Source organism: Pseudophryne corroboree, chromosome 6 (assembly GCF_028390025.1).
Source record: "Pseudophryne corroboree isolate aPseCor3 chromosome 6, aPseCor3.hap2, whole genome shotgun sequence".
Lineage (NCBI taxonomy): Eukaryota > Metazoa > Chordata > Amphibia > Anura > Myobatrachidae > Pseudophryne > Pseudophryne corroboree.
In genome coordinates this window covers 746343827-746365466 of record NC_086449.1, presented here as the reverse complement: position 1 = coordinate 746365466, position 21640 = coordinate 746343827, and the positions used below count along the sequence as shown (strand labels likewise).

The window sequence follows — 21640 nt, the reverse complement described above, 5'->3', positions numbered from 1 at the left end:
GCACCACAATGGGTTGGTTCAGATGAAAAGATGACACCACCTTTGGCAGAAACTGCGGACGAGCTCGCAATTCTGCCCTGTCCATATGGAAAACCAGATAGGGGCTTTTACATGACAAAGCCGCCAATTCTGACACATGCCTAGCTGAAGCTAGGGCCAACAGCATGACCACTTTCCACGTGAGATACTTTAGCTCCACCGTCTTAAGTGGCTCAAACCAATGGGATTTCAGGAAAGCCAAAACCACGTTAAGATCCCAAGGTGCCACTGGTGGCACAAAAGGAGGCTGAATATGCAGCACTCCCATTAACAAACGTCTGAACCTCAGGCAGTGAAGCCAGTTCTTTTTGAAAGAAAATGGAAGGGCCGAAATCTGGACTTTTATGGATACTAATTTCAGGCCCATAGTCACACCCGACTGTAGGAAGTGCAGGAATCGACCCAGTTGGAATTCCTCTGTAGGGGCCTTCCTGGCCTCACACCAAGCAACATATTTTCGCCATATACGGTGATAATGTTTCGCTGTCATGTCCTTCCTAGCCTTTATCAGCGTAGGAATAACTGCTTCTGGAATGCCCTTTTCTGCTAGGATCCGGTGTTCAACTGCCATGCCGTCAAACGCAGCCGCGGTATGTCTTGGAACAGACAGGGCCCCTGTTGTAGCAGGTCCTGTCTGAGAGGCAGAGGCCATGGGTCCTCTGTGAGCATTTCTTGCAATTCCGGGTACCAAGTCCGTCTTGGCCAATCCGGAACAATGAGTATTGTTCTCACTCCTCTTTTTCTTACAATTCTCAGCACCTTTGGTATGAGAGGAAGAGGAGGAAACACATAGACCGACTGGAACACCCACGGTGTTACCAGTGCGTCCACAGCTATCGCCTGAGGGTCCCTGGACCTGGCACAATATCTTTTTAGCTTTTTGTTGAGACGGGACGCCATCATGTCCACCTGTGGCAGTTCCCATCGATTTGCAATCTGCGTGAAGACTTCTTGATGAATTCCCCACTCTCCCGGGTGGAGGTCATGACTGCTGAGGAAGTCTGCTTCCCAGTTGTCCACTCCCGGAATGAACACTGCTGACAGTGCTAGTACGTGATTCTCCGCCCACCGAAGAATCCTGGTGGCTTCTGCCATTGCCACCCTGCTTCTTGTGCCGCCCTGGCGGTTTACATGGGCCACTGCCGTGATGTTGTCTGACTGAATCAGCACCGGTTGGTTTCGAAGCAGAGGCTCCGCTTGACTCAGGGCGTTGTATATGGCCCTTAGTTCCAGGATATTGATGTGCAGACAAGTCTCCTGACTTGACCACAACCCTTGGAAGTTTCTTCCTTGAGTGACTGCCCCCCACCCTTGGAGGCTTGCGTCCGTGGTCACCAGGACCCAGTCCTGTATGCCGAATCTGCGGCCCTCGAGGAGGTGAGCACCTTGTAGCCACCACAGAAGAGACACCCTGGCCCTGGGGGACAGGGTGATCATCCGATGCATCTGAAGATGCGATCCAGACCACTTGTCCAGCAGATCCCACTGAAAGATCCTCGCATGGAACCTGCCGAAGGGAATGGCTTCGTAAGACGCCACCGTCTTTCCCAGGACTCGTGTGCAGTGATGCACCGACACCTGTTTTGACTTTAGGAGGTCTCTGACCAGAGTCACGAGTTCCTGAGCCTTCTCCTCCGGGAGAAACACCTTCTTCTGGTCTGTGTCCAGAATCATGCCCAGGAAGGGCAGACGCGTCGCAGGAATCAGCTGCGACTTTGGAATGTTCAGAATCCAGCCGTGCTGACGCAACACTTCCTGAGAGTGTGCTACACTGATCAGCAACTGCTCCCTGGACCTCGCCTTTATGAGGAGATTGTCCAAGTATGGGATAATTGTAACCCCTTGCTTCCGAAGGAGCACCATCATCTCCGCCATCACTTTGGTAAAAACTCTCGGTGCCGTGGACAGGCCAAACGGCAACGTCTGTAATTGGTAATGACAGTCCCGTACCACAAACCTGAGGTACTCCTGATGAGGCGGATAAATGGGGGCATGCAAGTAAGCATCCTTGATGTCCAGAGACACCATAAAATCCCCTTCCTCCAGGCTTGCAATGACCGCTCTGAGCGATTCCATTTTGAATTTGAATGTCTTCAGATAAAAGTTCAGGGATTTTAAATTTAAAATGGGTCTGACCGAACCGTCCGGTTTCGGTACCACAAACATAGTGGAATAGTAGCCCCTTCCCCATTGAAGGGGGGAGACCTCTACCACCACTTTCTGGAGAAAAAGTTTGTGAATTGCCTCCACCACTATCTCCCTTTCCATGGGGAAAGCTGGTAAGGCCGATTTTAGGTAACGGTGAGGGGGCATCACCTCGAATTCCAGCTTGTATCCCTGAGACACAATTTGTATAGCCCAAGGATCCACCTGTGAGCGAACCCACTGGTGGCTGAAATGTCGGAGACGCGCCCCACAGCTCCTGGCTCCGCCTGTGGAGCCCCAGCGTCATGCGGTGGATTTAGTGGAAGCCGGGGAAGACTTTTGTTCCTGGGAACTAGCTGCGTGGTGCAGCTTTTTTCCCCTACCCCTGCCTCTGGCAAGAAAGGACGCATCTCTGACCTTCTTGCTCCTCTGAGAACGAAAGGACTGCATTTGGTAATACGGTGCTTTCTTAGGTTGTGGAGGGACATAAGGCAAGAAATTTGACTTCCCAGCCGTAGCTGTGGAAACTAGGTCCGAGAGACCGTCCCCAAACAATTCCTCACCCTTATAAGGTAAAACCTCCATGTGTTTTTTAGAGTCGGTATCCCCTGTCCATTGCCGAGTCCATAAGACCCTTCTGGCAGAAATGGACATAGCGTTAACTCTAGAGCCCAGCAGGCAAATGTCCCTCTGGGCATCCCGCATATATAGGACCGCGTCCTTGATATGTGCCAGGGTCAGTAGAACAGTGTCCCTGTCCAGGGTATCCAACTCCTCAGACAGAGAATCCGTCCATGCAGCTACCACACTACACATCCAGGCCGAATCAATTGCTGGCCTCAGCAGTGTGCCAGAATGTGTATAAACTGACTTCAGAATAGCTTCATGCTTTCTATCCGCAGGATCCTTTAGGGCGGCCGTATCCGGAGATGGCAGGGCCACCTTCTTAGACAAGCGTGTCAACGCCATGTCTACCCTAGGGGAGGATTCCCAGCGTAACCTGTCCGCTGGCGGGAAAGGATACGCCATAAGTAATCTCTTGGAAACTATCACCTTCCTGTCAGGGAAATCCCACGCTTTTTCACATAATTCATTTAATTCATGTGAAGGGGGAAAAGTCACTTCATGCTTTTTCTCCCCATACATATAAATCCTCTTGTCAGGGACAGGATTTTCCTCAGAAATGTGTAATACATCCTTCATAGCTACAATCATGTAGCGGATGGCTTTAGTCATTTTAGGCTGCAACTTTGCCTCATCGTCATCGACACTGGAGTCAGATTCCGTGTCGACATCTGTGTCAACTATCTGGGATAGTGTGCGCTTTTGGGACCCTGACGGCCTCTGCGCTGTAGGATCAGGCACGGGTTGAGACCCTGCCTGTCCCCCGGTTACAGTTTTATCCAATCTGTTATGCAAGGAGTTTACATTATCATTTAACACCTTCCACATATCCATCCAATCAGGTGTCGGCACCGTCGGCGGCGACACCACACTCAGCTGCACTTGTTCTGCCTCCACGTATCATTCCTCATCAAACATGTCGACACAGGCTTACCGACACACAGCACACACACAGGGAATGCTCTGACTGAGGACAGGACCCCACAAAGGCTTTTGGGGAGACAGAGAGAGAGTATGCCAGCACACACCCCAGCGCTATATAACCCAGGGATTACACTGTAACTTCGTGTTTACCCTGTAGCTGCTGTTAATATATATACTGCGCCTAAATTTATGTGCCCCCCCTCTCTTTTTTACCCTCTATTGCACCTGTATACTGCAGGGGAGAGCCTGGGGAGCGTCCTTCCAGCGGAGCTGTGAAGAGAAAATGGCGCTGGTGTGCTGAGGAAGAAGGCCCCGCCCCCTCAGCGGCGGGCTTCTGTCCCGCTTTAATGTGTAAAAAATGGCGGGGGCTCTGGCATATATACAGTACCAGACTGTATATATGTCTCTTTTTGCCAAAAAAGGTATTTAATTGCTGCCCAGGGCGCCCCCCCCCCCCCCTGCGCCCTGCACCCTACAGTGACCGGAGTGTGCGGTGTGCTGTGGGAGCAATGGCGCACAGCTGCAGTGCTGTGCGCTACCTTAAGTGAAGACAGGAGTCTTCAGCCGACGATTTTGATGTCTTCATGCTTCTGCTGCTTCTGTTCTTCTGGCTCTGCGAGGGGGACGGCGGCGCTGCTCCGGGAACGGACGATCAAGGTTAGGTACCTGTGTTCGATCCCTCTGGAGCTAATGGTGTCCAGTAGCCTAAGAAGCGCTACCTAGCTGCCGTGAGTAGGTTTGCTTCTCTCCCCTCAGTCCCTCGTAGCAGAGAGTCTGTTGCCAGCAGAAGCTCTCTGAAAACAAAAAACCTAACAAAATACTTTCTAATCTAGCAAGCTCAGGAGAGCCCACTAGGAGCACCCAGCTCGGCCGGGCACAGATTCTAACTGAGGTCTGGAGGAGGGGCATAGAGGGAGGAGCCAGTGCACACCAGATAGTACTAAATCTTTCTTTAGAGTGCCCAGTCTCCTGCGGAGCCCGCTATTCCCCATGGTCCTTACGGAGTCCCCAGCATCCACTAGGACGTTAGAGAAAATAAGAATTTACTTACCGATAATTCTATTTCTCGGAGTCCGTAGTGGATGCTGGGGTTCCTGAAAGGACCATGGGGAATAGCGGCTCCGCAGGAGACAGGGCACAAAAAAGTAAAGCTTTACTAGGTCAGGTGGTGTGCACTGGCTCCTCCCCCTATGACCCTCCTCCAGACTCCAGTTAGGTACTGTGCCCGGACGAGCATACACAATAAGGGAGGCATTTTGAATCCCGGGTAAGACTCATACCAGCCACACCAATCACACCGTACAACTTGTGATCTAAACCCAGTTAACAGTATGACAACAGAAAGGGCCTCTTAAAGATGGCTCCTTAACAATAACCCGAATTAGTTAACAATAACTATGTACAAGTATTGCAGATAATCCGCACTTGGGATGGGCGCCCAGCATCCACTACGGACTCCGAGAAATAGAATTATCGGTAAGTAAATTCTTATTTTCTCTATCGTCCTAAGTGGATGCTGGGGTTCCTGAAAGGACCATGGGGATTATACCAAAGCTCCCAAACGGGCGGGAGAGTGCGGATGACTCTGCAGCACCGAATGAGAGAACTCCAGGTCCTCCTTTGCCAGGGTATCAAATTTGTAAAATTTTACAAACGTGTTCTCCCCCGACCACGTAGCTGCTCGGCAGAGTTGTAATGCCGAGACCCCTCGGGCAGCCGCCCAAGATGAGCCCACCTTCCTTGTGGAGTGGGCTTTTACAGTTTTAGGCTGTGGCAGGCCTGCCACAGAATGTGCAAGTTGAATTGTGTTACAAATCCAACGAGCAATCGACTGCTTAGAAGCAGGTGCGCCCAACTTGTTGGGTGCATACAATATAAACAGCGAGTCAGATTTTCTGACTCCAGCCGTCCTTGCAATGTATATTTTTAAGGCTCTGACAACGTCCAACAACTTGGAGTCCTCCAAGTCGCTAGTGGCCGCAGGCACCACAATAGGTTGGTTCAGATGAAATGCTGATACCACTTTAGGGAGAAAATGCGGACGAGTCCGCAGTTCTGCCCTATCCGAATGGAAGATTAGATAAGGACTTTTATAAGATAAAGCCGCCAATTCAGATACTCTCCTGGCAGAGGCCAGGGCTAGTAACATAGTCACTTTCAATGTGAGATATTTCAAATCCACCTTTTTCAATGGTTCAAACCAATGGGATTTGAGGAAATCTAAAACTACATTTAGATCCCACGGTGCCACCGGAGGCACCACAGGAGGCTGTATATGCAGTACTCCCTTGACAAAAGTCTGGACCTCAGGGACAGAGGCCAATTCTTTTTGGAAGAATATTGACAGGGCCGAAATTTGAACCTTAATGGATCCCAATTTGAGACCCATAGATAATCCTGATTGCAGGAAATGTAGGAAACGACCCAGTTGGAATTCCTCCGTCGGAACCCTCCGATCCTCGCACCACGCTACATATTTTCGCCAAATGCGGTGATAATGTTTCACGGTGACTTCCTTCCGTGCCTTAATCAAGGTAGGAATGACTTCTTCTGGAATGCCTTTCCCTTTTAGGATCTGGCGTTCAACCGCCATGCCGTCAAACGCAGCCGCGGTAAGTCTTGAAAAAGACAGGGACCCTGCTGTAGCAGGTCCCTTCTCAGAGGTAGAGGCCACGGTTCGTCCGTGAGCATCTCTTGAAGTTCCGGATACCAAGTCCTTCTCGGCCAATCCGGAACCACTAGTATTGTTCTTACTCTTCTTTGCCGTATGATCTTCAATACCTTTGGTATGAGCGGCAGAGGAGGAAACACATACACTGACTGGTACACCCAAGGAGTTACCAGTGCGTCCACAGCTATTGCCTGTGGATCTCTTGACCTGGCGCAATATTTGTCCAGTTTCTTGTTGAGGCGAGACGCCATCATGTCTACAATTGGTCTTTCCCAACGGTCTATTAACATGTTGAAGACTTCTGGATGTAGACCCCACTCTCCCGGATGAAGATCGTGTCTGCTGAGGAAGTCTGCTTCCCAGTTGTCCACGCCCGGGATGAACACTGCTGACAGTGCTATCACGTGATTCTCCGCCCAGCGAAGAATCTTGGCAGCTTCTGCCATTGCACTCCTGCTTCTTGTGCCGCCCTGCCTGTTTACATGGGCGACCGCCGTGATGTTGTCCGACTGAATCAACACCGGCTTTCCTTGCAGGAGAAGTTCCGCCTGGCTTAGAGCATTGTAGATTGCTCTTAGTTCCAGAATGTTTATGTGAAGAGACTTTTCCAGACTCGTCCATACTCCCTGGAAGTTTCTTCCTTGTGTGACTGCTCCCCAGCCTCTCAGGCTGGCGTCCGTGGTCACCAGGATCCAATCCTGAATGCCGAATCTGCGGCCTTCTAATAGGTGAGCCTTCTGCAACCACCACAGAAGTGACACCCTTGTCTTTGGTGACAGGGTTATTCGCAGGTGCATCTGCAGATGCGACCCTGACCATTTGTCCAACAGATCCCTTTGGAATATTCTTGCATGGAATCTGCCGAATGGAATTGCTTCGTAAGAAGCCACCATTTTTCCCAGGACTCTTGTGCATTGATGTACTGACACTTTTCCTGGTTTTAGGAGGTTCCTGACCAGATCGGATAACTCCTTGGCTTTTTCCTCTGGAAGGAAAACCTTTTTCTGAACCGTGTCCAGAATCATTCCTAGGAACAGCAGACGAGTTGTCGGGATTAAATGGGATTTTGGAATATTCAGAATCCACCCGTGTTGTCTTAGCACCTCTTGAGATAGTGCTAAAGCTGTCTCCAGCTGTTCTCTGGACCTTGCCCTTATTAGGAGATCGTCCAAGTATGGGATAACTAATACGCCTTTTCTTCGAAGAAGAATCATCATCTCGGCCATTACCTTGGTAAAGACCCGAGGCGCCGTGGACAATCCGAACGGCAGCGTCTGAAACTGATAGTGACAGTTTTGAACAATGAACCTGAGGTACCCCTGGTGTGCGGGGTAAATCGGAACGTGTAGATACGCATCCTTGATGTCCAAGGATACCATAAAGTCCCCTTCTTCCAGGTTCGCTATCACTGCTCTGAGTGACTCCATCTTGAACTTGAACTTTTTTATGTAGAGGTTCAAGGACTTCAGATTTAGAATAGGCCTTACCGAGCCATCCGGCTTCGGTACCACAAATAGAGTGGAATAATACCCCTTTCCTTGTTGTAATAGGGGTACTTTGACTATCACCTGCTGAGCGTACAGCTTGTGAATGGCTTCCAACACCCTCTCCCTTTCGGAAGAGACGGTTGGTAAGGCAGACTTCAGGAAACGATGAGGAGGATCCGTCTCTAATTCCAACCTGTACCCCTGAGATATTATCTGCAGGATCCAGGGGTCTACCTGCGAGTGAGCCCACTGCGCGCTGTAATTTTTGAGACGGCCCCCCACTGTCCCCGAGTCCGCTTGAGAGGCCCCAGCGTCATGCTGAGGTTTTTGCAGGAGCCGGGGAGGGCTTCTGTTCCTGGGAAGGAGCTGCCTGTTGGTGTCTCTTCCCTCTTCCTCTGCCTCGTGGCAGGTACGACAAGCCCTTTGCTCTCTTATTTTTGTAGGAGCGAAAAGGCTGCGGTTGAAAGGTCGGTGCCTTTCTCTGTTGGGGAGTGACTTGAGGTAAAAAAGTGGATTTCCCGGCAGTAGCCGTGGCCACCAAGTCTGATAGACCAACTCCAAATAACTCCTCCCCTTTATACGGCAAAACCTCCATGTGACGTTTTGAATCCGCATCGCCTGTCCACTGTCGTGTCCATAAGGCTCTTCTGGCTGAAATGGACATAGCACTCACCCGAGATGCCAGTGTGCAAATATCCCTCTGTGCATCACGCATATAGATAAATGCATCCTTTATTTGTTCTAACGACAGTAAAACATTGTCCCTATCTAGGGTATCAATATTTTCAATCAGGGATTCTGACCAAACTACTCCAGCACTGCACATCCAGGCAGTTGCTATAGCTGGTCGTAGTATAACACCTGCATGTGTGTATATATTCTTTTGAATAACTTCCATCTTTCTATCTGATGGATCCTTAAGTGCGGCCGTCTCAGGAGAGGGTAACGCCACTTGTTTGGATAAGCGTGTGAGCGCCTTGTCCACCTTAGGGGGTGTTTCCCAGCGCGCCCTAACCTCTGGCGGGAAAGGGTATAATGCCAATAACTTTTTTGAAATTATCAACTTTTTATCAGGAGCAACCCACGCTTCATCACACACGTCATTTAATTCTTCTGATTCAGGAAAAACTGTTTGTAGTTTTTTCACACCATACATAATACCCTGTTTTACGGTATCTGTAGTATCAGCTAAATGTAACGTCTCCTTCATTGCCAAAATCATATAACGTGTGGCCCTACTGGAAAATACGTTTGAATTTCTACCGTCGTCACTGGAATCAGTGCCCGTGTCTGGGTCTGTGTCGACCGACTGAGGCAAAGGGCGTTTTACAGCCCCTGACGGTGTTTGAGGCGCCTGGACAGGCATTAATTGATTGTCCGGCCGCCTCATGTCCTCAACTGACTGTTTAAGGGAAGATAAACCATCACGTAATTCCACAAATAAAGGCATCCATTCTGGTGTCGACCCCCTGGGGGGTGACATCTGCATATTTGGCAATTGCTCCGCCTCCACACCAATATCGTCCTCATACATGTCGACACCACGTACCGACACACACCGCAAACTCACAGGGAATGCTCTAATGAAGACAGGACCCACTAGCCCTTTTGGGGAGACAGAGGGAGAGTCTGCCAGCACACACCACAAAGCGCTATATATACAAGGGATATCCTTATATTAAGTGCTCCCTTATAGCTGCTTTAATATATATATATATAGCCATTAATGTGCCCCCCCTCTCTGTTTTACCCTGTTTCTGTAGTGCAGTGCAGGGGAGAGACCTGGGAGCCGTTCTGACCAGCGGAGCTGTGACAGAAAATGGCGCCGTGTGCTGAGGAGATAGGCCCCGCCCCTTTTTCGGCGGGTTCTTCTCCCGCTATTTTTCCAGTCAGGCAGGGGTTAAATATCTCCATATAGCCCCTATGGGCTATATGTGAGGTATTTTTAGCCTTGTATAAGGTTTATATTTGCCTCTCAGAGCGCCCCCCCCCAGCGCTCTGCACCCTCAGTGACTGCCCAGTGAAGTGTGCTGAGAGGAAAATGGCGCACAGCTGCAGTGCTGTGCGCTACCTTATGAAGACTGAGGAGTCTTCAGCCGCCGGTTTCCGGACCTCTTCACGCTTCAGCATCTGCAAGGGGGTCGGCGGCGCGGCTCCGGGACCGGACTCCACGGCTGGGCCTGTGTTCGATCCCTCTGGAGCTAATGGTGTCCAGTAGCCAAGCAGCAAATCCACTCTGCATGCAGGTGAGTTTACTACTTTCCCCCTAAGTCCCACGTTGCAGTGATCCTGTTGCCAGCAGGACTCACTGTAAAGAAAAAAACCTAAACTAAACTTTCTCTAAGCAGCTCTTTAGGAGAGCCACCTAGATTGCACCCTTCTCGTTCGGGCACAAAATCTAACTGGAGTCTGGAGGAGGGTCATAGGGGGAGGAGCCAGTGCACACCACCTGACCTAGTAAAGCTTTACTTTTTTGTGCCCTGTCTCCTGCGGAGCCGCTATTCCCCATGGTCCTTTCAGGAACCCCAGCATCCACTTAGGACGATAGAGAAAATGTATTTTAAGAAGGTTGATTGTAATAGAACTATATTGGTGATATTTCCATTTAAAACAGATGCCTTAAATCCATTAAGTTTTTTTTTACATTTTTTGAACTATGTTTAGTAAAGCAGTTAAAGGAATTCCCTAATACTTATCAAAGATAAAAAATTATTTGTTATTGAAACAATTTCTTTGAATTGGAGGGAAGCTAATCACATACAGAGAATATTGAAAGCTGTGACATACCCTGTGTATACATTGTTACTTATTTTTAATGATATGAAACTTTTGTGTTCTATAAGATTATTGGGGCTCTGGTTTTGCTGTAATACTGAACAGTATTATATACAAGAAACATAGTTATTCCAATTTTTGGTATAATTATTTTGTAAAAGGTCACATATTTGAGCGAATAAAGCCTTTTTAGACTGAACCCTATCATTATTTTTACCTTAATAATCATGAGTTTATATTATTATTTGGTTCATGTATATTTATGGTGCATATAAAAATATATTTTTTGGGGGACAGGTATTTTTACAGTTCACTTTTATTGTGTTTATCTAGCTCTACTGGCCTATCACAATGGTTATTTTGCTTAATCAATTCTCAGTTTAGCTGTGTCCATGGGTGTACCTGCAATGGGTGCAAGGGGTGCCATAGATATGGGGCCTAGAGACTTAGTGGGGCCTGGATCCAGGTTATATAATTGCATACCAATTTCCCAGATTTGCTTGTTAAGCAATTGAGTCTGATTCATTGACCAGCCTGAATTTTCAGTGAGGGGAGTGTGTAGTGGATGTTATAATGGTAAGGGGGCACTATAATGTTACATCATTTGAACTTGAGGCCACTGTAATATGGCACAATATGAACTGAAAGGCACTGTAATGTGTCCTAGTCCGATCTGCTCATTGTAATGTGGAGGACATTATCTTACATAATAATAACTGAGGCACTCTAATGTGGCACAATATGAAATGGAGACACTATAGTGTGGCATAATATGAACTGGGGGCACTGTAATACTACATACTTTAAACTGAGGAGAAACACTAATGTGGCACAGTGGCACAGTACGAATAGGGGGCACTGTAATGTGGCATAATATGAACTGGGGACACTATCACATAGTGTGAATTGGGGATACCGTGCTGCATAATGTGTACTGGCAGGTCTACCCTTCAATATGTTGCTATGGGGCACACAAAGTTCTAGTTATGCCTGTAGCTGTATCCTCATAGACTGTGGCTTCAGTCCTGCCAAACAGCCCCTCTCAGCTGGCCAGGTCCTGTGCGATTCGGCCATACTGAGCATCTTTCAGACTGAAAATGTGCATCTTAATTGCACAAATAAAACAACTAGAAGCAACAAAACTACTTTGCTACACTACACTGATCAGTTTGATGTTTAAAATGTGTACATCTGTGGGTGAATGTGTCTGGATCTGTAAATGAAGTGCTGCGATGCAGTGGACGTGGCTTTTTCTCACACCAGGAGGTATATTTACTAAAATTTCGTGTTTGTCCGATTTGTGGGGTTTTTTCTAAGTCCCAACATGGGAATTTACCAAGCACAAATCTCGGCAGTGTTGGTGCAATTCGTAATGGTGTTCACGGCTAAGTTCAGAAATACGAATGAATAGACCATCGGCCAAACACGGCTGTTTGTTCATACAACACAAGAATTTACTATTATTCGTATTTGGGTGTTAGTCTCTGAATGCTCAAATGCGGGTGTATTTTTTTGCGAATCGTCACTTTTGTGGTTGGCGCCACTTAAACTTGCGGTCTACCGCAGACCGCAATGTTCCCACCATTGGATACAATGGAGCGCCTATGCACTACATTATATCTACAGTGCGCAGCCTGACTGACAGCTCAGGCGCGCACAGCCAATCAGGAGAGTGCCATGATGTGGCACTCCCTGATTGGCTGAAGGGACCCTCTTTGACAGCAGTCATGGGGGGTCCCGTCAGTCGGGGAAAGGGGTTCCATGTGTAAACATGGGACCCCTTTCAGTTCGTGGACCGTGTTTTTCGTTTTTTTATTTTGCCAAGTACCTGGATTATAATTTAGAAGAAGAGGACCGATCTACCCCGGATTCTTTGTAAGTATCATTTTTTTTACAGGTACCCCGGGATTATACTGGAGAAGGGGACCGAATGCTTTGTGTCAACATAAGTAAGTATGTATGTATGTAAGTGTGCATGTATGTTTAATAAAATTGTACTATCACGGTGTGTGTGTTTTGTTTTATATTTGGGTATTTTTTTTGTAGTAGAACTACAGGTACCAGTGGGCATGTTTTCCCCCCGCATGCTGGTACTTGTGGTTCTCCAAGTACCAGCTTGCGGGGGAGGCTTGCTGGGACTTGTAGTTCTGCTACAAAAAACAAAATTTTTTTTTTACACAAAAGGCTATCAGCCTCCCATCCGTGGCTGGAGGGGGGGGGGCTTTGATTTAAGGGGTCCCCACTCCTCCAGGGTATCCCGGCCAGGGGTGACTAGTTGGTGATTTAATGCTAGGGCTGCCGTGACCAATATAAAAGTGTCCCCTGGCTGTGGCATTATCTCTCTGACTAGTGGAGCCCGGTGCTGGTGGAAAAAATATGGGGGGACCCCTACGTCTTTTGTCCCCCATATTTTTTGCACCAGGACCAGGCGCAGAGCCCGGTGCTGGTTGTTGAAATATGGGGGAACCTCTGTCAATTTTTTTCCTGTATTTTTACAACCTGGACTGGCTCAAAGAGCACGAGGCTGGTTATGCTTAGGAGGGGGGACCCCACGCAAAAAAAAAATCTGTTTTTAACCCATTCTGCACTGCTCACAATGCACACAATGAAGCTCACAGATCCGGCTGGGATTCCTTGTGTTTTGTCAGGCAGTGTTTTACTAATCATTCCCGTAAAACACTGCCAGACATTACGAATCACATTGACATCGGAAAATACGAATGTGGAAAACTCGGCAGCTTAGTAAATGACCGTATCAGGATCCAAAAAGTTGCAGTAAAATGCACCCGATACCATTCGAGATCAAACACCCTTAAAACACGAATATTAATAAATATACCCCCAAGTTTTGTAGTGTTTTGTCTGCAACTTTGTGTTTAAAATGAATTCTTGTTTGGTTAAGTCGCAGTCCAGCATCTCTAGTACACTTTGGGGTAAATTTACTAAGATTCGTAATTTTCCGTTTGAGGTCAAAGTTCAATCACGAATGACATCGAAAGTGTAAATATGCAACTTTTTGAATTTAGTACGACTAATTTACTAAGCTGCCGTATTCTGCATTTACGGTTTTACCGATGTCGATGTCATTCGTTTTTTTAGGCAGTGTTTTACGTGAGTGACTTGTAAAACACTGCCGACTTTAATACAATGAATCTCGGCCGGATCTGAGAGATCCGTGCTGGGCTTTATTGTGCACTTTAAAAAAAAAAAAAAAATCAGTGTTAAATTTAAAAAAAAATGCGTGGGGTCCCCCCTCCTAAGCAAAACCAGCCTCGGGCTCTTTGAGCCGGTCCTGGTTGCAAAAATATGGGGGGAAAAATGATAGAGGTTCCCCCATATTTCAACAACCAGCACCAGGCTCTGCGCCTGGTCCTGGTTCCAAAAATACGGGGGACAAAAAGCGTAGGGGTCCCCCGTATTTCTGAAACCAGCACCGGGCTCCACTAGCCAGATACATAATGCCACAGCCGGGGGACACTTTTATATAGCTCCCGGCGGCCCTGGCATTACATAACCAACTAGTCACCCCTGGCCGGGGTACCCTGGAGGAGTGGGGACCCCTTCAATCAAGGGGTCCCCCCCTCCAGCCACCCAAGGACCAGGGGTGAAGCCTGAGGCTGTGTCCCCCATCCATGGGCTGCGGATGGGAGGCTGATAGCCGTTGTGTAAAAAAATGAATATTGTTTTTAGTAGCAGTACTACAAGTCCCAGCAAGCCTACCCCGCAAGCTGGTACTTGGAGAACCACAAGTACCAGCATGCGGAGGAAAACCGGGCCCGCTGGTACCTGTAGTACTACTACTAAAAAAATACCCCAATAAAAACATAAGACACACACCTTGAAAGTATAACTTTAATACATACATACACACCTCCATATACACATACTTACTTTATGTTCACACGAGGGTCGGTCCTCTTCTCCATGTAGAATCCATGGTGTACCTGTGGAAAAAATTATACTCACAAAATCCAGTGTAGAAGCCTCTTCTTCTTTTAATCCAGTTGTAATCCAGGTACTTGTCAAAATAAAAAAACGGACACCCGACCTCGCACTGAAAGGGGCCCCATGTTTTCACATGGGACCCCTTTTCCCGAATGCCAGGAACCCCCTCTGACTTATGTCTAAGTGGGTTCCATCAGCCAATCAGGGAACGCCACGTTGTGGCATCCTCCTGATCGGCTGTGTGCTCCTGTACTGTATGACAGGCGGCACACGGCAGTGTTACAATGTAGCGCCTATGCGCTCCATTATAACCAATGGTGGGAACTTTGTGGTCAGCGGGTGACCGAAAGTAACCTCACCACTGACCACAAAGTTCCCACCATTGGTTACAATAGAGCGCATAGGCGCTACATTGTAACACTGCCGTGTGCCGCCTGTCATACAGTACAGGAGCACACAGCCAATCAGGAGGGTGCCACAACGTGGCGCTCCCTGATTGGCTGAAGAAACCCTCTTAGACATATAAGTCAGAGGGGGTTTCTGGCATTCGGGGAAAGGGGTCCCATGTGAAAACATGGGGCCCCTTTCAGTGCGAGGTCGGGTGTCCGTTTTTTTATTTTGACAAGTACCTGGATTACAAATGGATTACAAGAAGAAGAGGCTTCTACACTGGAGTATGTGAGTATAATTTTTTCCACAGGTACACCATGGATTCTACATGGAGAAGAGGACCGACCCTCGTGTGAACATAAGGTAAGTATGTGTATATGGAGGTGTGTATGTATGTATTAAAGTTTTACTTTCAAGGTGTGTGTCTTATGTTTTTATTGGGGTATTTTTTTAGTAGTAGTACTACAGGTACCAGCGGGCCCGGTTTTCCTCCGCATGCTGGTACTTGTGGTTCTCCAAGTACCAGCTTGTGGGGGAGGCTTGCTGGGACTTGTAGTACTGCTACTAAAAACAATATTCATTTTTTTACACAATGGCTATCAGCCTCCCATCCGCAGCCATTGGATGGGGGGGACAGCCTCGGGCTTCACCCCAGGTCCTTGGGTGGCTGGAGGGGGGGACCCCTTGATTGAAGGGGTCCCCACTCCTCCAGGGTACCCCGGCCAGGGGTGACTAGTTGGTTATGTAATGCCAGGGCCGCCTGGAGCTATATAAAAGTGTCCCCCGGCTGTGGCATTATGTATCTGGCTAGTGGAGCCCGGTGCTGGTTTCAGAAATACGGGGGACCCCTACGCTTTTTGTCCCCCGTATTTTTGGAACCAGGACCAGGCGCAGAGCCCGGTGCTGGTTGTTAAAATATGGGGGAACCTCTATCATTTTTTATCCCATATTTTTGCAACCAGGACAGGCTCAAAGAGCCCGAGGCAGGTTTTGCTTAGGAGGGGGGACCCCACGCAATTTTTTTTCAAAAAATACACACTTTCCCATCCCCTTCCCACTGATAAACATGCACGGATCTCATGGATCCCTGCATGCCTATCAAAACACGGGATAAAAAAGCAGGTCTGTTTTTTTTTAGCACTTTTTCACGATTTGTATTTCTGCACGGCAGTGTTTGGCTATTGTCGGCAGTGTTTGTGTTTTGCACTTTTTAGTAAATGACCGATTTCTACCAAATTGCAGGCGTATTTGACCGATGGTGTATTGATTCGTGATTTTTTCCTAGGACTTCCAAAATATTACGAATGCCCTCATCACTGCCGAGATTTTTGCTTAGTAAATTCCCGACATGACACTTTGAAGAAAAAACGGCATCTCGGTCAAAATCGGGACCTTAGTAAATATACCCCTTTGAGTGATGTTTTGCTGCATCTCTGATGCAAATAAGATGCACACATTTTAAAGAAAAAAACTGTACACTACACAGCTCAGTTGCGGCAGGTGTCTTGCGCTACAGAGTATTGACACAAGGGGCCAGATGTAATGGAGTGTGAGACAGCCGGAGATCCAAAACTCCAGACGAACGTGCATGTATTTTTAAAGCAGCAAATGTTTACAAGGCAAAACCAACTTGATTTGCCCTGTAAATGTTTGCTGCTTTAAAAAAAACGTACGAGTATGTCTGGAATCTGGGATCTCCAGCTGCCTCGCACTCCATTACATCCGGCCCTAGGTGTATTTAATCAATAGGAGGAAACACATTCTCAAAACAGTATTTAGTGTAGAGACAACACAAAAGACGTAAACATTTCTGTATTTAATAAAATAATACAAGTAGAGTTCTTAGAGTAACATCACAATTTTGCTTTTTGGACCCATCTATTTCAGCCTAGGAATTGACACATCTAAATGCTCTGCTTTCATTCACAATACAGACTTTGCGAGTGTAGAGCAAGTGTCACATGAACACTGAAAGGCTCTGCTAAAGTTAAAGCCTCAAATACATTGGGCATAAAGTTCCACAGTAAAACTGCATAATTTGGGATTACCAAGGTACCTATATAACAGTCACCTTACCAATATTCTGTAACAAACATATATGGAAATTGGCAACAATATTCACCTTGAACATGTTCTGTTTCTGCATTGTATTCATCTGTGGATTTTTCATTTCTTGTCTCATGTGTAGTCACAACACTTGGAAACTCTGCAGAGAAATCAAAGAAAACCAGAGTATTATGATGTTGATTATTCATGGTGATTTCCAGAGGTAAAACACCAGTAGCCATATAAGACCATGGTTGGTGCTTGCTTTAGTATGGGGTTATTGAAGTTGGCTGGCATGGCTTAGGCCCAATACATATGTACTGCAGGGAATCAGGTCTCAAGCATCTAAATATATTGAGTTCAGTATATTTCACAAACATACAGTACATGGAAAAATGAAGGTTACAAGTAAAAGTTGCAACATATAAGATCATGAACATCTTAGAATCAATTGAATGAAGATATGATAATATGACATGCAATATGACTACACACACTACAAAAATATGTATTGAATGTAAGTGCATTATGGCTATAAGTGTATTGTTTAAAAGACAACCATTTGGGCATTTTTGCATGGTTTTATTACTGTAAAGTGCAAGGGACAGCTATGGGCACATGGTTTACTACAAGTAATGCCAACCTTTTTTTATGAAAATATTTAATGTCTCCTGTACTGTAGTTACAATGACAAGATTCTAATAATATGAAATAGGCGGGAAGGCTCCAATAAAATGTGTTGCAGAGATAAATGAGAATTTCTTCAATTTAAACTTTAAACTACATGTTATTGCACTTACTATAATTAATGAGTTATAGATTAACTAAAAGAAAATACAAGAAGGTTTCCTCTTACAGCTGGTTATTTTATATAGATAGAACATGGCCGCCTCCACTGACAAGATGCCTATATATATATATATATATATATATATATACATACATACACACACACACACACACACACACATATATACATTCTAACACAGAGTTCATTAATCATTTTATGTGCTTGTTTTTGCAGAGTAATATTTATTTAGCAGAATGAAATATACATGTAGTTTGATTGTTAAATATTTTAAATTCTATGTATAATTAATTATTATTACTAGTTACCAGCCCGTCAAAATAATGGAACAATATAATAGTAATGTCAGCGCCAGCAGCTGTGCACATATGAACTTGTTCCATTGAGCGCCATCTAGTGGCTTTGGAGTTATCCATCTCTTTCATTAGTTTATTAGGAAAGTTGAACCACCATGTTTCTTACCCATCTCACACAGTAACATCAGGCCATGAATATACAAAATGTACAAGGTCCAGAAACCAGTTGATTCCAATAACAATAAAATAAACTTTTCCACTGTACCTTCACATTTATTTCTGGTTTGTAAATGAACCACTGTATGTTTGGCTCTTGTAATCCTTAATATATTTTATTCTTCCTACAGTATTTATATAGATTGATGAAATGTAGCATGGCTGTGAACATAGCAATATCTGTGAACGGTCATATGATTTAATTTGCTGGGACACAGAGAGAGAAAGTGAGGTGGAGATTTGTCAAAGCTAAAACTGTCCATATACCTTAAGATTATCTGTCCAACCAACCAACCAATTTGCTGGTTGAAATGAAAACCTGGTAATGTATGGGAGCAAATGACAATCGACAATTTGCTTCCGAATACTAGAAAACAATAATGGTAATTCAGACAAATTGGTTAAATCAAATGGTCATTTGTCATTTGCTCCCATTTATTGCCATAATTTAATTCCAACCAGTATATTGGTTAGTTGGACAGATAATCTTAAAGTGTATAGCCAGCTTTAGAAATAGAAAGTGGAGAGAGATAAACTACCAACCAATCAGCTCTTAGTTGTCATTTTATTAACACTGTATGTAAATGACACCACCTGTACCTGACAGTAACTAGCTGAGGTTAGTACTTTAGCTCTCTCTTTCCACGTTATCGCCAAGCTTTGAGAACTATATAAATTTTACCTGTGATCAGTAAAGTCATTACAGACACTGTGGCAGTTTCAGTAATAATTGGTTGTTGAATGGTTGTCCTTGCAGGTGGAGGTGGTGGAGTGTTACTCTTTGTAGGCGGAGTTGGTGGAGTGGTAGTCCAGGCAGTTGTCAGTGGTGGACTGGTTTTCTTTGCAGGTGGAGTTGGTGGAATGGTAGTCTGGGCAGCTGGAGGTGGTGGAATGGTAGTCCTGGCAGGTGGAGGAGGTAGAAAAGTAGTTCTGACTGGTGGAGGAGGTGGAGTTGTCCTGATAGTCTTGACAGGTGGCGGTGTAGTAATTGCTGTGATAATATTATATAAATAAATGTACAGTAGGTGCATGAATTGAAGTATGACGTAACAGAGTTTATTAGCATATATTATTTATGAGGCTCCACAAATTTACACAGCACTATACAGGGCAAAGATACAAAAAATAGCAAACAATGTAACACACTAACATACACAGATAAATAAATGTGTAGGCATAGTGAAATTGAATTCATCTTTATGTTGGTTTATTTTATGGTATAGAGTACTGTACATCATTTTTTTATTGCCTGCCCTAGTGAAAACATATTTAAATTTGACATGTGTTTATCCAATGAGGTAAGTGAGATATATTTGGCTTGAGAAAGCATTGAAATATCCAGGGGGAGATGACGTATAGCCAGTTTGAAATATGTGAGAGGAGAAAAGGGGAGAGATCAATGAAGGGCAGGTACATTTGTATATTGTAAGCATAAAGATGGTACTGTAGACAGAAAGAACTGATTACTTCACTGAATAAGGATGTGCAGAGTGAAAACAGTATGGGGCCTAGGACTGAGCCTTGATGAACAACTACAGGGAGTGGGCGAGAGAGGGAAAGAAGAAGTGGAGATTGTGATTAGGAGAAATGTTTAGAGAGAGGAGAAAATAACCAAGAAAGGACTATACCACAAGACAGAATGAATGAAGAGATAAGAGAAAATGTGGATGGTCAACTGCATAAAAGCTGCAGTGAGGTCAAGGTTATAAGGACAGGGAAGGAAATCTTGGATTAGCAAAGAGGAGGTCAAAGGATGGAGTTAGCAAAGAGGAATATGGAGTAGTAAGTGTAGACAAGCCTCTCAAAAGAAAGTAAGGGAAGTAGAGAGATTGTATGGTATCTTGACGAAGAGAGGGCTTTTAAGGCTAGGGGTCTTGATGAATTTTTCAAGGAGGAGGAAATATGCCAGTAGAGAGTGAAGTGTTGAAATGGTGTGTAAACTGTAGGTAGACATTGGAGGGAATGGCATCAAAATCTCAGGTAGAGGTGGGGGAGCAGAGAGAATGCAGTGAATTTCCTTTCCAGTGGTGAGAAACAGGGGAATAGAGGCACACTGGTGACTGGGACAGTGCTAGAGATAGCAAATGAGGGAGGAGAATTCTGCCCATGAGGGCTTATAGTCTAAAGAGGGGGTATAACCATGAGGGTGAACTTGGAAGAAAGTAGGTGGGAGGTCAGAGTAGTAGACTTTTAAATTATAAAGGGAACTGCTAGGCTTTTATGCTAATGTTTTAAGGACCCGTTTGAATATATGTGTACTCGAAGAGAACCTGATATGGAGAGGAAGAGGGTTACAGAGCAGTGGGGCAGCAAAGAAGAAATCTTGTATGTGGCGTGAGAGGAGGTTAACCAGGTTTGAGGTGAGACAGTGATCAGTGGATGATCAGAGAGTGTGCGAGGGAATGTGAACCAAGAGTTTGAAACTGTAAGGTGGAGTAGCATAAGTATTAGCTTTATATGTGAAAGTGAGCAGTTTGAATTGTACCCTCAGGTGGGCGGGAAGCCAGTGAAGTAGTTGGCAGAAGAGGAAGGCCAACAAAGAGCTGTTGGGGTGGTAAAAAAAAATGGATGGCAGCATTAAATAAATATGAAGTAGCAAGGGGAGATTTTGTAGTAATTCAAATGGGAGCTGCAAATGCATGGATTACAGTTTTGGTGGTCTCCATGGTAAGAAAAAGACTGATTGTAGAGATATTGCGAAGTTGAAAGTAGCATGATTAGGAGGGGACGCAGTCTTGTGACTGACGGTTGGGATCTCAGCGGTCACCATGCCGACGCCGGGATCCTGAGCGATCAAACGCCCAACAGTCAGCATGCCGACACCCATAGAGTGGGAATAGAACCTGTGGCAAGCTCTATTGCGCTCTCCCCCCCTCCCCCCCCCACCCCCCCACACACACACACCTGCCAGCATTCTGCGGTCAGGATCCCGGGGACAGTATGCTGACCTCCGGGATCCCTTCCACCGGTCTCACAGCCCCAACCCCAGTGGTAGATAGACTGGATGCGGGGAGTGAAGGAGAGGGTGGAGTCCAGGATTAATTTAGGATTGTACTTTTTAAATAAATATTAAATGTACAATATTTAGAGTGACTAAATATTGTTTGTGAAGCACTATGTAATATGTGTGCGCTATATAGATAATTGTTGATAATATTCATTGCCAACAAAAACAAAAGCACAATGTAATTGATGTGTTTCACCGTCCTATAAAATGCATTGCCAACATCAGAGTGTATGTAACCTTATGAAGTCTCTTACAGCATCTGAGTAG

General features: G+C 45.8%; 1 protein-coding gene across 2 annotated transcripts in view; it reads right to left on the bottom strand.

Annotated features, from left to right (window-relative positions):
* Nucleotides 1–21640, bottom strand: part of LOC134933373 (hepatitis A virus cellular receptor 1-like) — a 72787-nt gene that overhangs the window by 23086 nt on the left and 28061 nt on the right. For both annotated transcript variants that reach the window (XM_063928514.1, XM_063928515.1), the window contains exons 3-4: nt 19049–19357; nt 17123–17206 (exon numbers count right to left, since the gene is read on the bottom strand). In XM_063928514.1, the coding sequence (XP_063784584.1) occupies nt 17123–17206; nt 19049–19357 (393 nt within the window). The remainder of the gene's footprint in view (nt 1–17122; nt 17207–19048; nt 19358–21640) is intronic.